At 38.9% G+C, this 14,801-nt stretch overlaps 1 protein-coding gene across 1 annotated transcript in view; it reads left to right on the top strand.

The window, feature by feature from the left end:
- Positions 1 to 14,801, top strand: part of ATP1B3 (ATPase Na+/K+ transporting subunit beta 3) — a 30,257-nt gene that overhangs the window by 9,837 nt on the left and 5,619 nt on the right. Inside the window, exons 2-5 of the mRNA XM_063132173.1 lie at positions 2,052 to 2,180; positions 5,008 to 5,115; positions 11,439 to 11,623; positions 13,007 to 13,057. Of these exons, the coding sequence (XP_062988243.1) occupies positions 2,052 to 2,180; positions 5,008 to 5,115; positions 11,439 to 11,623; positions 13,007 to 13,057 (473 nt within the window). The remainder of the gene's footprint in view (positions 1 to 2,051; positions 2,181 to 5,007; positions 5,116 to 11,438; positions 11,624 to 13,006; positions 13,058 to 14,801) is intronic.

Here is a 14,801-nt window from a genome sequence, read left to right as displayed (position 1 = left end):
GGAAACACTCTTGGTCACAGTTCTCCTGATTCATTTCTAGTTTGGCCTTTATTCAAGACTGTCATCTGAAATGTGTTGTCATGATGAGCTAAGATGACAGAGCCTCCTGCTTTAAGAATCTCGCCGTTATACTAGCATCTCATGTCATAGCAAGCAGAAAAAATCCTGCATGTCTTTTTTTAAAAAAACAATAAACCAGCTATAGCATTTCCCAATGATAGGATGTGGATGTAAGGTGCATCTATAGAAATCCTATTTGGGAGGAAAGGAAGAGGGGGCTCTCATCAGCTAACACCTTTTAAAGTCTGTTTCCTTGTTCTAATTGTTGTGTATACCCAGACTCAATCTGAATGGAAGAATAGCTTCTGCCTGCTTGTCAGCAACTGTTTGACTGTACAGTATACAGAGTAAAGGTGTGATGATTGTACTTATGTTTGTCTTTAGCTGAACTGCTGTGGGTGACACATCGCTTTTGTATGTAAATTATAAACATAGATTATAGTTAGGCAACCAACATCTAGTAGACCAGTGGTCTTCAGCTGGTCCAGACCTGAGATCCACCTCAGACTCCCAACCTGCAAATGGGACCCACTTTCACTATTTTCTTCATGCCCAACATGGCAGAACAGCTTTGCATGACCCATCTGGACTGATCTCACAATCCATTTTTTGGTCACGACCCACCAGTTGAAGACCACTGTAGTAGACTATCTTCCGAACCCTGGAATTAATCTCCCACTTGCTTAGATGCTTGAGTTGTGTTAAAGGAGACAAAGGGGGAAATGGCCTGAATCCTCCCAGCAATGCCTAGAGGCTCAGCTGGCTGTTTTTCCCACCCACAGTAAAAAATCCCATAGGTGATGAGTTTCTCTGCATTTCACTGACCAGGAAGTAATAGAGTGGTGGTAGAATCTAAGAAAGGAGGCTGTGTGGCAGATGGCCACACCTCGCAAGTGTGGGTTTTTCTACATGCATGTACAGCAGTGAGATATCTGTGAGCTGCTTCACATGTCCCAATATATAGGCTTGGCAGTACTTACCATATGTATGCAGTTGAGTAACTAAGTCTAGGATCCATTGCAACCCCACCCCTCAAAGCTGAAGGGAAGCCTGAGGTCACTCATTCTCCCTCTCTTCAACAGTAACATTGTCCATTCCAAATCCCATTTGGTATTTAAATGCACTCTCAGCTGTGAGTGCTGAGTGTGTATCGTGATGTCAGTGAGCAACCTCCTGGAATTGGACATATGTCTTCTGATTAAGCATGAGTGGAATCTTGTTTCTGCACCCCTATTTTTGTTGGATGAAGTTGGGTTTTGTTTATCACTTATTTAATTAATTTATATCTCACCCTTCTGCCAAAAACGGTGCTCTTAAAGTTGTACACTACGATTTCTTATACAGGGAAACTACACAGGGAAACAGCATGTTCAATATTATCAATATCACATATGTTCAGAACATGTGTATCACTGGGGCAACACACTCTGCTCCCTCAGCATGTATACTTGTAGCTATGTTGCAGATATACTAGAAACTGCATGTCCGGCTGTTATGCCATTCCCACACATTCAGTGCATGCACATAGGAGCAGCCCAAATGTATGAGCATGGCTGAAGTCATTTGAATATCTGCCTAGTTAAGTAGTTGAATTTTCATCACCTCAAAGAATAATTCTTCATAGTTATCTCTAGCTTTATTAGAACTGCACATTTAAATGGGTGCTATACATGTGGTTCTCCTCACTGATCCAGCCTGGTCAAGAATAGTGAAATTTCATCTATCAGTTGTTCAGGAGGAGGAGCAACAGAGAGCAGGATTTGGTGTCTTGCCTTTCTCCTGTGTATACTACAAAATGAACATCTCTTGGCTTAATAATACAACTTCAACAATTGAAATATCAATGATGATATTTGGAGAAACAATATTTTGCCTCTCTTGTTGATTTCAATGTGGCTGTTGCTAGACTGTCTTCCAAATAATTAAATTAGTAATTTTATGTGGAATTACAAGAAAACATTTTGCTAACTTCAGCTTTTAATTTTTTCCAGGCTTAATTTTGCTATTCTATCTTGTATTCTATGGCTTCTTAGCTGCACTCTTTACATTCACAATGTGGGTTATGCTTCAAACACTGAGTAGTGATATACCCAAGTATCGTGACCGGATTTCTAACCCAGGTAAGTGTGTATTCTTTTCCTATAAAATGAATGTTCTAGACTCAAACATCAATATGAAGTTTTGCTATAAAAGGCAGTTTTCTTATAGTAAGTTTGAAATGTTTACCACTGTTGTCATTACACTAAGTTTCTAAATACCTTTGTACTTGTTATTGCCACTTGTTTTAAAACATCTGTATCTGACAAAGCTGAGTGAGTTAAACTAACCATTTAGGATTCCCACAACCCTCAAAATGGCTAAAGAAGTACAGTAAATTAACATTTTCTGATTTATTTTAAGTATTTCTTGGCTGCCTTTCAGGGCAGAAGCCCTCTCAAAGAGGCTTTATAGTAGTGGATTAGTTCATAAACATTTCTGATCCTCCAAACTGTGGTTGGAATGAGCATTGTACTTGACGTTCCATTCTCCCCTTCTGTGCTCAGAGTTAATTAGCAGTTTTCTGGTTTATGCAAACCATACATCATTGATTTTGATGTAATGGCAAACTCAGTTATACAATTCTTGACTGGCATTGCTGTGAACCCCTCTGCCAAGCAACAGCTGAAGGAGCCTCCCACATCTCTCTCTCCTGTGTGAGTGAGAGGCAAGAGGCACGCTGGCTTCAGTCGCTGCTAAGTGGCAGGACTTGGAGCCGAGAAGTCCCAGCCATCCTTTTGTGCTTCAGGTGCCTTGGTCACCAACCTGTCAAACCACCCCACTCTTTCTGCTTAGCTTGGAGAACTTTTCAGATAGCTGGTGGAACAATCCCTGCGCACATCTGTAGCTTCAAAGTTGGGGGGAAGGCATGTTCTTTGTCATGCTCAGCAGAGGACAGTGCCACACTCACTGTTACGAGTGTAACTGTTGAAGTCTGGGCAAACTGGTTTGTGCTTATCCTTCAAATTGGCTCTGTAAACTAGCTTCAAACCATGATTTCCCAATCCTGTTTTGACAGATTTGTATATTTTTCAGGCTTCCAAAGTTTCAAAAGTAATAAAATCTGATCATCAGAACTAGAAACTTCTATATTCTTAAATTTGTATCAAAATTTCACTGACTTGAAGTAAAATTGTGATTATGAAAATATAGGCCATGGGAGCAATAGATTAAGCCTTATTGTAATAAAATGTGGCAGGATACTATTATATAATGATCCATATATGACAGAGCTGACATGATAGGAAGGACAGGTGTCAACCAGCCATTAAAAATTGCACATCTATTTCTAAGAGCAAACACCATTCTAATGTGTCTTTGGTTTCCTAGGGTGATATAAAATGGCACCAGAGCTCCAGGAATGGTTAGGGGAAAAGACAGGACTAATACCTTTTTACATGGTGTGGCATGGTGACTACACAGAAGTAGGCTAGTTAATGGCTGTGTTGGAATGTAGATTCTACCTTTTTTTAAAGGTGCATGTAAAATGTCTTTAGAATAAAGTAAGATAGTTGCTAATTCTTTATGTGGGCAGGGCTATAGCTTCACCCTGGAAGGGTTTCTCCTGCCTCTCCCTCCAATTTCTAAACTAGAAGTAGAGAATGTCCTCTCACTCCATCTTGGATCAGTGTCTTGAAGGGGGGACCAAGATAGAATGAAGGAGCTCTTCCTTTGCAGGTACTTCCCCCCCCCATTATATGCTGCCTTAAATGGGTTAAAGAATTGGAAATAAGAGGAGAGGAGTACATATTCAAATGAGAGTGAGACAACTCTTTGCACTCATATTGTCCTTCATCCATGTCCTTCTTGCAATTAAAGGAACATAGAGAGGAGTGCATAAGAGAAGCAAGATGAAAAGCAGACCCCCACACACATTTTGTTTTCTACCCCTCACTGAGATGTACTAGAAGGGAAACTGTTGGCAGACAATGAAGATGTAGAATATCATGGATGGGCTGTTGCTAAGCTATGATTTCCCATGTGAACTGTTTTAGTCCACCCTTCCATTTGTATTTGGGCATTAACTCTTCCTGGGCTAAATGGAAATAGAACCACTAAATGTGTTCTTGAAGAAAAGTCATACATTTTAAAATGCCGAAATTCTATTACTCCTTTCTCTTACTTCTTGAAAACAGTTTACTAAGGGAACAATCATATGCATGTTTAGACAGAAAGTCCTACAACTCCCAGCAAGCTCCAACCATGCTGGGAGTTGTAGGGTTTTGCTCTGTTTAAATATGTATAGATTTGTGCACCAAATGAACCATTAATAGGCTTGTTCTTAATGCTTGAAGTTCTAAATATAGAAACTGAAATGTAATTTTCTTCTAAATCATTTGGATGTTAATGATTAATCTAATAATTGCTTATGGATATTAATGTACTAATTAATAACCTCTGTGGGGACGTAGGACATAGGATTTTTCAGTTTTCTGGCTCCGAGCTCCGAGTCAGTGCTCTGAGCTTGGAGCCATGAAACTGCATTCCCCTCCTTCTCACAGCCAGAGCAGAGTGAACCACGGTGGCTGCCTCTCTATGCTCAGTAAACCGAGTGTGGTGAAGATGAAAAGGGGGCATTCCCTTTAGACAGCTTCCTATGCAACGTGCGACCTCCCCTCTCCCACTCCGAAGCTCCCAGGATAGATGCTCAAAATCGAGCATCTAGCAAGAACTGCAGGGTGGACGGAACATGAAGGAGATGGCTCCCTCTGTCCTCAATGCACCCTGCATTGGATACTCATAAGTCTCTGAGTTCAGGGGCTTATGAGTACCCAGGGCGCAACACATAGAATTGCACCCTAAATTTATTAAATTTATAGATGTGTTCAGATAATGAAATCATTTGCAAATATTATTTTATGTATGTCTGAGAAATTTTATGGATTAATGGTAAGCTTTGGTTTTTTATAGGGCTTATGATTTCACCAAAGCCAGAATCTGCACTGGAATTCTCATTAAACAAAAGTGACTCAGGAACTTATAGACAGTATGTGGAAAACCTTCAAAAATTTCTAGGAGGTATGTATGAATAATGTAATTTATAAGAAGTGTATTTAAAATACTATATAGCAGTAAATACTAGTAGCTTCCTTCTGTCTATAGGTGATAGAAGTTGTATTTCCCTCTAAATTATTTCCGTTTGCAAAGAACTTGGCTGTTTTTTGTGAGGGCTGGGTGGCTTTGCTAAAGTTTTGGGAGCTATTTCTAGTCTGAATAGCAAGTCTTAAAAGAACCAGTAAACATACCCTGTGCATTTAACTAAAACATGGTCAAAATTGTGTATACTCTGTGCTAAAATAGAAATCTAATTCCTGGCCAGGACAACTTCCATTCTGCACAAATAATTTCTCCCTGAAGCTCCTGGATCATTTTCAGCTTTTACAAAAGCAGCTTAAGTTGGTGGTCAGGAATGCCTCTTATTGCATACATAGATATGTTGACTGTGACCCTCCTTTGGGAATGGAGATTTTACCACCATTATCCACACCTTTTTATAAGCTCAAGGGTTGACCACTGCAATGGACTCAACACGGGGTTATTCTTTAAAACAGTGGAGAAGCTTCAGCTGGTTGAGAACGTTGCTGCCTGCCTTCTAGATGTTGAAGTGGGACAGGAGCGTATTAAACACTAGGATTCCCTGGTGTCACACTATGTAATATGTCATTAGTGGGTGAGAAAAAGCTTTTGGCACATGTATAGCTTTTATTCTGGCAAGAGAGGCTGTTGCTTATCCTTGATATTGTGCTGTGCTTCGGAGGTGATTCGAAGCAGTGAAAAGAGTCTTGAGATGAAAAGGCTAGCCATAGGCGAACATGACATGATTTAATCAAACAATGGATGTTCATTTAATCCCTGCCATCATTGCATAGAAGAAACCTGTGGCATCGCAACATACTTTGCAAGTTGTAGATTAATTATATCTTAGATTGTAAACTCTTGGGTACGGCTGTCGGTCTTAAATTTGTATGGTGCCTAATTGTTTAAGAAGTAATATTATACTCCTTACACTACCTAATGTCAACAAGGCTTCTCATCATCTTCTGCTCAGTTCCCTTCTTTCTGCAGATGTAGTGTAATATGCATTTGCTATGGCAGCTGCTGTTGAGAGAAGGTTGCAAACTCAATGGAGATAAATCATTTGCTACCTTTATCTGGAAGATTGGTAATATCTTTGATTCGTGGCAGTTTTGGATGGTGTTTGGTAACTCACTGGGAACTGGTTGTGCTTTATTTGCCTATTCCTTCTTTAAATCAGTTGTAATCCAGATTATGTGTGTTGGGTGCAAAATCCAGCCTCTTCTCGTGATTAAGATCTATCCACCCACCCCCACCCCCGTAATTAGTACTGCTGTTTTCACACTGCAAAGTAGCAATGCCTGTCGGGATCACTGGAAGGAAGGAGGCTAAAACCTCTTCCTCCCTTCCCCCCCAATGCCCGTGCAGCAGTGTCTACCCCCAACTACAGCAATTGATTGGTTGGCCATGCAGGTGAGGCGCCCTACAGATGCCTAATGCACCCCTTGGGGCCAAAAACATTGTGCACCCTTTATCTTGGCATCCCTTAGCAGTAGCATTTTTCACATCTGTGAAGCACATATCCTCTGATATGAAGTCGTTGATTTTGGAGAGCTAAGGAACTAACGTAGTTTTTGAAAGTTCCCCTAAAAAGGCAAATCAGCAGTGTTCTTGTTGCCTTTGAAAAATGCCCATGGAATGGCAATGCAATCATACTTAAATGAGAGAGCATTGCTTCTTCTCCTTACAAGTGAAACTGTGTGAAGAAACTTAGCATATCCTGACATTTGGCAAGGCCACTCATCTTTAGGGGAGGGTGCTGGATGTAGGACTTCTGGTCCCTCTATGCAGTAGGGAGGCAGAGAACTGGGTGTGCTGCTGGAGTGGCTTTCTACCTTATCTGATTGGCAGAGCAATTTACATTGCAGGTTTGGCAATGCAATTAAATTGCTAACGGACAGTAGGCAAGGTAAATCACACTTTGCCATTCATCTGCTCAACTGTAAGCAGAAGCAAATCCTTCAGAGTTGTAGATTGCATGATGGAATAACATGCATTCCACACAAATGATTATATTTAACTAGTCTAAAGCTTCTACCTACCAAACGGTTGCCCTTGGTGATCCCACCTGTAACTGACACTTACTGAGACCTTTAAGCCACAAAGAATTCCATATTTCTGATAAACTGACTTCATAGAGGTAAAATTATCTTTCTCATTTTGTGTTTCCCACCAATTGTCCCTCTTCCGCTTAGTAGTTGTTGTTTTTAACAGTGGAGTACTTCATATGTTTGCTCAAAAGGTGGTGGCTTCAACTAAAGATGCATAAGTAATGTGTAGATAAAAGAATTACACAAGTCTTGCTTTGCATTCTTTTGGTCAGGTTCCAAAGCTGAATCTTGACGGAATATATTTTTGGGAAAGAATATTAACCAAGTTTCTGGTTGTTAGGGCTTACTGAATCTTGGGTAGCTGTACATTTATAGTGGTAAGGTTGTTGTTTTTATGTGTGTGTATGTGTGAGTGCCTCACATAGCTTCTTCTGCCCTCTTCCCCTGGGCAGAAGTTGTGTAAAATGAGCAAACTCACGTATTCTGTAGAATTCAGTTTGCCTTTGGTGGGTTGTGGCAGTTCTGCTGCTACCACCATTTTCTTTTGTGATAAAAAGGGACCACCATTCCCCAAGCTGAAAATCGAGTGCATACTGCAGGCATGCCACTTCCCCTTCGATTAGTCCAGAGGAGGAGGTCGGGTGGAGCGACGTATCCTTTGAAGAAGAGGTGCACTAGGAAGAGGCTGACTTTGTGTGAGCTTTGGCTAGTGGAGGCTCTTTTTGGCAGCGATGGCAGCAGTGCACTTTGCCTGCCTAACTTCAGTGGTGGCAGGAATTGGGAGGCAGGTGAATGGGCTGGATTGTGAGGGGACGTAGAAACAAGTTTAACTGTGTGATTTAGTTTGCACATCACTTCCACTTTCTGAAACAACCCATTAATGCCCTGTTCCTGGATGGTTGTTGTGACATGTAAACCTGGCACTTTGGGTTGTTTAGAGTTAAAGTATTACATTGGCTGAACTCAATTTGATTTGATGAGATGAATTTAATGATGACTTAATATTAATGAATGATAGTTGAATTATAATTTATAATTTGGTTTTTGAAGTTTAATTATATGAAAGATTACTGCTATATATTTTGATTTTTTTTTTTTAAAGGAAAGAGTATCAAAGAAGAAGGGGGGACTTATGGGGGTTGATGATGAAAAGGAATGAATTTGCTTTGCCCTTCTGTATGGCAGGTTGTAGCATATGTGTGTTGTGCTGGTGCTTTAATTATACAATATAGACTTGCTTCACTATTTTAGTCAAGACCCTATTAACACGAGAAAATACACTCCTCTGTACAGCTCATGTTGGGTGGGATATTAGCACAATTTTATTAATATTTCCTTAACAATAAGCTCTGCTGTGTTTAGTTGGGCTTACTTTGACATAACTGTGCATGGAGTTGCACCCTTAATTGTGCAGTGTTGGGGTGAGAGGAGAATGGATAAATGGAAAGTGCTAAGGCACGGGCAAGGAAGTGGCATGTGGGACTTCATGGAATCAACTCTAGGAATCTGTTTGAGAGCTTATGCAATGGATGAATGTTCATTCTAGGTGTGGTGTGCTTTAAATGCTTGGGCACCCTCATACTTTTTATTATTTTACATTTTACAGGCATGAGAAGGTGTGAGTAGATACAGCAAAGTCAGGGGGCAAGTAAAGGTGAAAAAGTGAGAGGAGTTGACAGAAAGACAGAGGGTAAGAGAGAAAAGTGAACAAAGGTGGAAGAGGTGGTGACAGTATGATGGTCAGAGGAAAGATGAATAGAAAGCAACAGACAGTAAATGAGAGGAAGTGAAAGCAAACAAGAGAAGAGGATTGAGGAAAGAGACGGCAAATTGAAATGGAAGGGAAGGACAAAGAGTTTCACTGAGATTTCAGTAAACAACAATGCCTTTTTGCGAAGAAACTGCAAACATAAATGTACTATTGACTTGCCCTAAGTTTGACCAACATTATATTAAATTTGGGCTTATATTGAAAAAATATCTGCCAATACCACAATGGCCGTCCTGGCTTATGTGTCACAGCAACCTACAATTAGTTTAAATTGTAGGTTATTGTGGACGAGCCCTATTGCTCCTGCAGAATGCAGGAGTGGCTAAATAACTCTTCAGACCATGGTTTAATTAGCGTTACGTGTAAACCTGAAACTCTGACTTATCTCTTCCCCAAACCAGAGAAAAAGCCTGACAACAAACTGCGGGTTCTTCCTCTCCTTTGTCAGGGGAGAGACAAGCCAGAGTTCCTGGTTTGCACATAGTGCTAACCAAACCACAGACAGAAAGTCCATGGGTTGTTTAACTGCACCAGCTTGCAGCTTTAACAAAGTGGTGGGTGGTTGTGATGTGCAAACCAGGCCTATGTGTTTTATGAGTTGAGATACTAGCAAACAAATTTTGGCACTATCAAAGCCATTCAGATACTTAGCAACTCAGAACACTAGCAGTTTGAGAAAAACAAAAATGTACTAAATTCTACAGCTTCATTAGAAAGTACGTTATAAAAGCCTCAGCTTTGGTATTGTTTGACGTCGCAATGGAGAAAATCTACGCAATTGGAAAGAGACTTTTATTGTCAACTGCCATTTATATGTCTACATAAATATTTGGTCCAGGGGTCGCCTCAAAGCTAAAATTATACCCTTTGTTATGTGTCACAGTTAAATAATTGGTGACATTTCTGATTATTTAAGACTAAGGTGGTTCAACATATTAAAACAAATTAGGCATTTTACAATGTACTTAGAGGATCGAACAAGTGTATGTTCTTGCATATGTGAGGTATGTTTTGGAAGAATAAATTGAAGAGATTATTCTGCAAAGAATGACCAACAATTACTTCAAAAATAACATTTTCAAAGTTTTGGAAGTTTCATGCTAGAGAATGAATTAATTCAACTTGTTGAAAGGTGCTCCACATGCAAAATAGATTAAGTGCTTCTGACACAAGGAAGTGATACCTGCCAAGCACATGAGTGAGTTACTAACAAAATGTGTAAAAATTTCTAATCTTCTCAGAATTAGTGTTATTTTGAGGTTTCAGGGGCTTTTCTGCCCAGAAATGGATTCTGAATGCACAAACACATCTCTTGTTACACACTGAAGTGAGATGGATATCAAGAAGAAAAGTACTTGCTCAGTTTTATGAATTTCACAATTGAGTTCTTGAGAAGTAAATTGTCTATTCACCCTTTTTTTGGCAACTTACTCTGGCTTTTGAAACTGCTTTTGCTTAAATCTGAGGAGATGTAATGCAACATGTGGAACAGTTAGTTGAGCAACTTATTGCTTGTTGCCCGAAGGGCTCTGTGAGGATATGTATAGAATGGGCAGAAAGGCCATTCAGTATGGAGGTTTAATATGAGCTGCAGAGAGAATCCCTTGTTCATTTGTGACACAAGGTTAATGTTGTAATTTCAGCAACAAACTTTCCTGAAATTTTAGATTTCAGTTAATAAAGTATAGCCAACGCTATTGCCATTTGGTATGACCCCTTTTTGTGAGCATGGCTTCTTGGCAATGATGGTTCTCAAACCAAAAGCAAGTAACAGACTAATGGTTGGAAATGAATTTTCCTAGCATATAATGAATCAAAGCAATCCAGAAACATTCTGTGTATTCCAGGAAAGCTCACTGGAATCAAATATTTAAGAAAAAAAGACCAACCGGCCTGCTAAATAATGGTGAACTACCAGTACTTTTAAATAATCAGGAACTTCATCAAGTAGTTTGGTGATAATAAATCATGTGTTACACAGTGCTTGGAAGTTAATACAACTTTAAAGTGGCAAATTCAGTAGCATCTGTTGCTATTTAGTAGTGGCTATCTTTTTGAACTTGTCTTTCAGCAAAGGTGGCCTTGAAATGACATGGGGTATGCTTTCACTCCTTGGTTCCACCCCTGGATGCATGGGCTTTCATGTTCCATGTTGGAGTTCCAATTCTTGACAAGTTGAAGGCTACTGTACTATGCTATAGAAGCATTAACTAATAACAAATTGTTCCAGTCATTTCCATCATACCTTTCCTGTAGTTTCCAGTAATAAGTGCTTTTCAAAGCATTTATTTCTCCCCAGTTGTTTCAATTTGTCACTTGACAGTAGGAAAGGAATGCTTAGCAATAAATATTAAAGAATGTGTGTTACATAACTTATTTCAAAGTTTGAAGAGTGTATTTATTGAATGGGTATGTAACATGATGAACTGAATTGTTTTTCCTAGCATATAATGAATCAAAGCAATCCAGAAACATTCGATGTACTCCAGGAAAGGTCTTTAACCAGACTTCTGATAATAAGTCGGCATGCCAGTTTAATCGTGATAAGCTGGGACCATGCTCTGGACTACAGGATGAACAATTTGGTTATGACAAAGGAACACCATGTGTTATTATAAAAATGAATAGAGTAAGTGCAGTGACTTTCTTGTTTCCTAAGACTACCAGATATTCTTACTGTCAATGTTTTTCAAACCTTGCAGTGGCAAGGTAGCATTTGAAATCAATTAGCAGTTGTAAGGCAAGCCTGTGTGAGTGCTCTCATAAAAACAGAACTCTCACATGAGCAAGCTTCTCTGTTGACTTCTATGTTGGGCTGCTTCAGAGGCACATTGGGGAGCATATGTAGAGCTGTCCTCAAACTTGAAATTAGTTAAAAGTTCTTGCATGCTCATGTTAGAGGATATGATTCAGGCTAATTATATTAAAGCTTTACTATATAGAATGAATGTACTTTGTCCTGTTTTCCGCACTTCAATATCCCTTACCTACTTAGGAAATAAAGCCATGTTTACAAAACTGTAAAATACTAGATGTGTATTTCTGCAGTAAAGGCCAGTACTGTTACTGTGTTAAGAGCAAGGAGCCCCCTGTGTCATACAAGAGATTATCTGCCAATTGACCAAAACCTTTCTTCGCAAAGCTATGCAGCACAGTGTTAATGTGGCTTTCTACAATGAAAGATGAGGTCTGTGATTTGACTTCTTGAAAACTCTGCTGCAGACTTTTTTTGTAGTTGAATATTTTCATTTTTGGGCAGTTGACTGCATGTTATGTGACATGTTGCTTGCATATGCCATCTGGATTCAGCCATTAATGTTACATGCTTAATTTGAAGTAATGAACTGCTGCTGCTTAAAATGTCATGTGGAAGTGGAACACTCTTTGAGTGCTGCCGTGATTTTAGTTTAAAACAGAATGATATTGAAACACCTAAACCTGTAGACAGCTTATAAGGTTTACAGAGAACTGCTTTCTGTCCAGCAACCAGTGCAGAGGTACCATAGCTAATGGGTGAAGTGCAAATTTGTTGCACATCTTACAAAACATGATGACTCAGTTGGTTACCTTAATGAGGTTGCAGCAAAATTGAAGTTACAGCCCTTGCTAAATCCTACTGGCAAAAATGCCAGGAAAGTGGGTGAAAGCCTTTGGATATGTGTGCAATATGCGAAAGCTGATTATTTCCAATAGGCATATTAATAGACAATATGTATGGATTTGCACATACGTACTAACAGGCCTACTGAAAATAAACAGCTTTGGCATGACTAAGCCTGCAAAGCTGTCCTTCATTACCTTTCTTTCAAAACTGACTATATATGCTCCTAAATTGGGAACAGTAACTTTTGTGCAAACTAAAAATGAATAATAGAAATAGTTAAATTAGAAAAAGAAAACATTTCTAGGCCTGCCAGAATGTTTTACTGCATAACTTCTGTTGTAAATGTGTAAAATTTATTCTAATCACCTAGAAAAGTGACTTTTACAGAAATTCTCTTCTGTGTTTCAGATAATTGGATTAAAGCCTAATGGAAAACCTTATATAGAGTGTAATGCTAAGGTGAGTATTTTAAAATAACAATATGCATATACTCATGTTCTTAAAAGGGAGGGGGAGAGTAAGTAGAATATAAAGTAATAAAACTTCAGAATATTATTAATGCTTAATTCTGTTCATTTTTTAAAAAAAAAAGTATTTCCTTTTTATCTTTGGATGAGTTCATCAGCTTTATAATTCTGTGTTTATAACCTTCATTTAAAATCGTTATTATAGTTTCTTCATATTTACTTTCTTTTGTTCCATTTCATAACCAACATTTTATTTTCTCTCTCCATGCTGCAAATGCACGTTACTCAATATATTTTTGATGGGTAAGAAAATGGGCATTGAAATAGAATGTAAAATCTTAGTGTTTGCACTGTGAAATTGTTCAATTGTAAACACATTCCTTTTTCTTCAAAAAATTGTCTTTGATTATAAAGTAATGAATCGTTAAAATGTTTCTCTTCAGATTTTCTTAACTTATATATGTGCAACAGAAAATAAAGGCAGGTGTATCAGAATAAACTAGGGTTTCAGGAGCACGTGCTGCCCTCTCATCCCCCACTAACAAATTCCCCACCCAGCCAGACTTGGTTTCACCACTGAGTTGAGTGTACAGCATTGACAGTGACCTGGTTCACAATAATGCAAACTCATGGTTTATTTAACTCAGGGGTTGATGAATTGTGGGTTGTCATGATGTGTGAATTAGACACACTAACAAACTATGGTTTGTTAACCATCAGCAACGTAGAAACAGAAAGCATCGTTTTTTGTTGGGTTATGAACTCTGGGTTGTTTAAAACATGGGTCGTCATTACATGTGAACCTAGAACCATGGGTTGTTTATGGGTTTTTTCCCTGGGCTACAGAGGTGGCAGGCAAGAAGGGTTAAAAACAAAAAAAGTTGCTCTACGTGCCAATACTACAGTGCCACAAAAGTATTTGGGATACAGGGAGAAAGTGAGCGAAGGAGGGTAATGAATAACATAGGGGATTGAGAAAACAATCCGCAGTTTGTTCTGTCATCTGCCAGTCAAACCCTGGATAGGGTAGCAAACCATGGGCTAGCATTATGTGTGAAACAAGACAGAATATCCATGGCACTCCATCCCCTAAACCTTTGCTGTTCCACAGTTGCACTTTCCCCATAAATGTCAGGATAGCTTTCCAAACGCCTATATGTAATTGCTGTCATCTTGCACATTTATATGTTGAATCAGGCTTTCTGAAGTTGCTCTTCCAAAGTTTGTTTGCTGTTTTTCCATTTCTTTGCTGTAAGTGAATTGCTTGCAGGTCAGGTAACAGGTATCTCACCTATTTTCTGTTTTTCTTTTGTACATACCCTCTTGTATGTTCGGAAAACTATCTGTGGTATAAACAGCTTAATTCCAGTTATTTTCTGAGTAAACTTCATCACAACCTTCTAGTAACTTTTTGCTTTCTCTCAATAAGTGTAGAAAGTTGGTCACTTAAGAGACATCTCTAATACTTGCTGTTAACAGTTTTGTACATTTAATTCTCAAAAGCTTTAAATGATCTTTTGAAAGTTTCCTACATTGCATTTAGAATTTGCACTGGGTGTTGTTGTTCAAACTGCTGTCAAAATTGTTGCTAGGTAGTATTTTATAATATTTGGAAATGCTAGACCATGCCTTACTGCTGTTACAACATTCTCATGTGGATTCTTGAAGTTTCCTTAGACCATATAAAATTACTTAGATTTATTTTTTGCTGTATGTGCTGGAGTGACTAAAGAAGA

This window comes from Elgaria multicarinata, chromosome 8 (genome assembly GCF_023053635.1).
Source record: "Elgaria multicarinata webbii isolate HBS135686 ecotype San Diego chromosome 8, rElgMul1.1.pri, whole genome shotgun sequence".
Classification (NCBI taxonomy): domain Eukaryota; kingdom Metazoa; phylum Chordata; class Lepidosauria; order Squamata; family Anguidae; genus Elgaria; species Elgaria multicarinata.
Note: the sequence above shows the minus strand (reverse complement) of the source record. Positions and strands in the feature narration are given on the sequence as shown.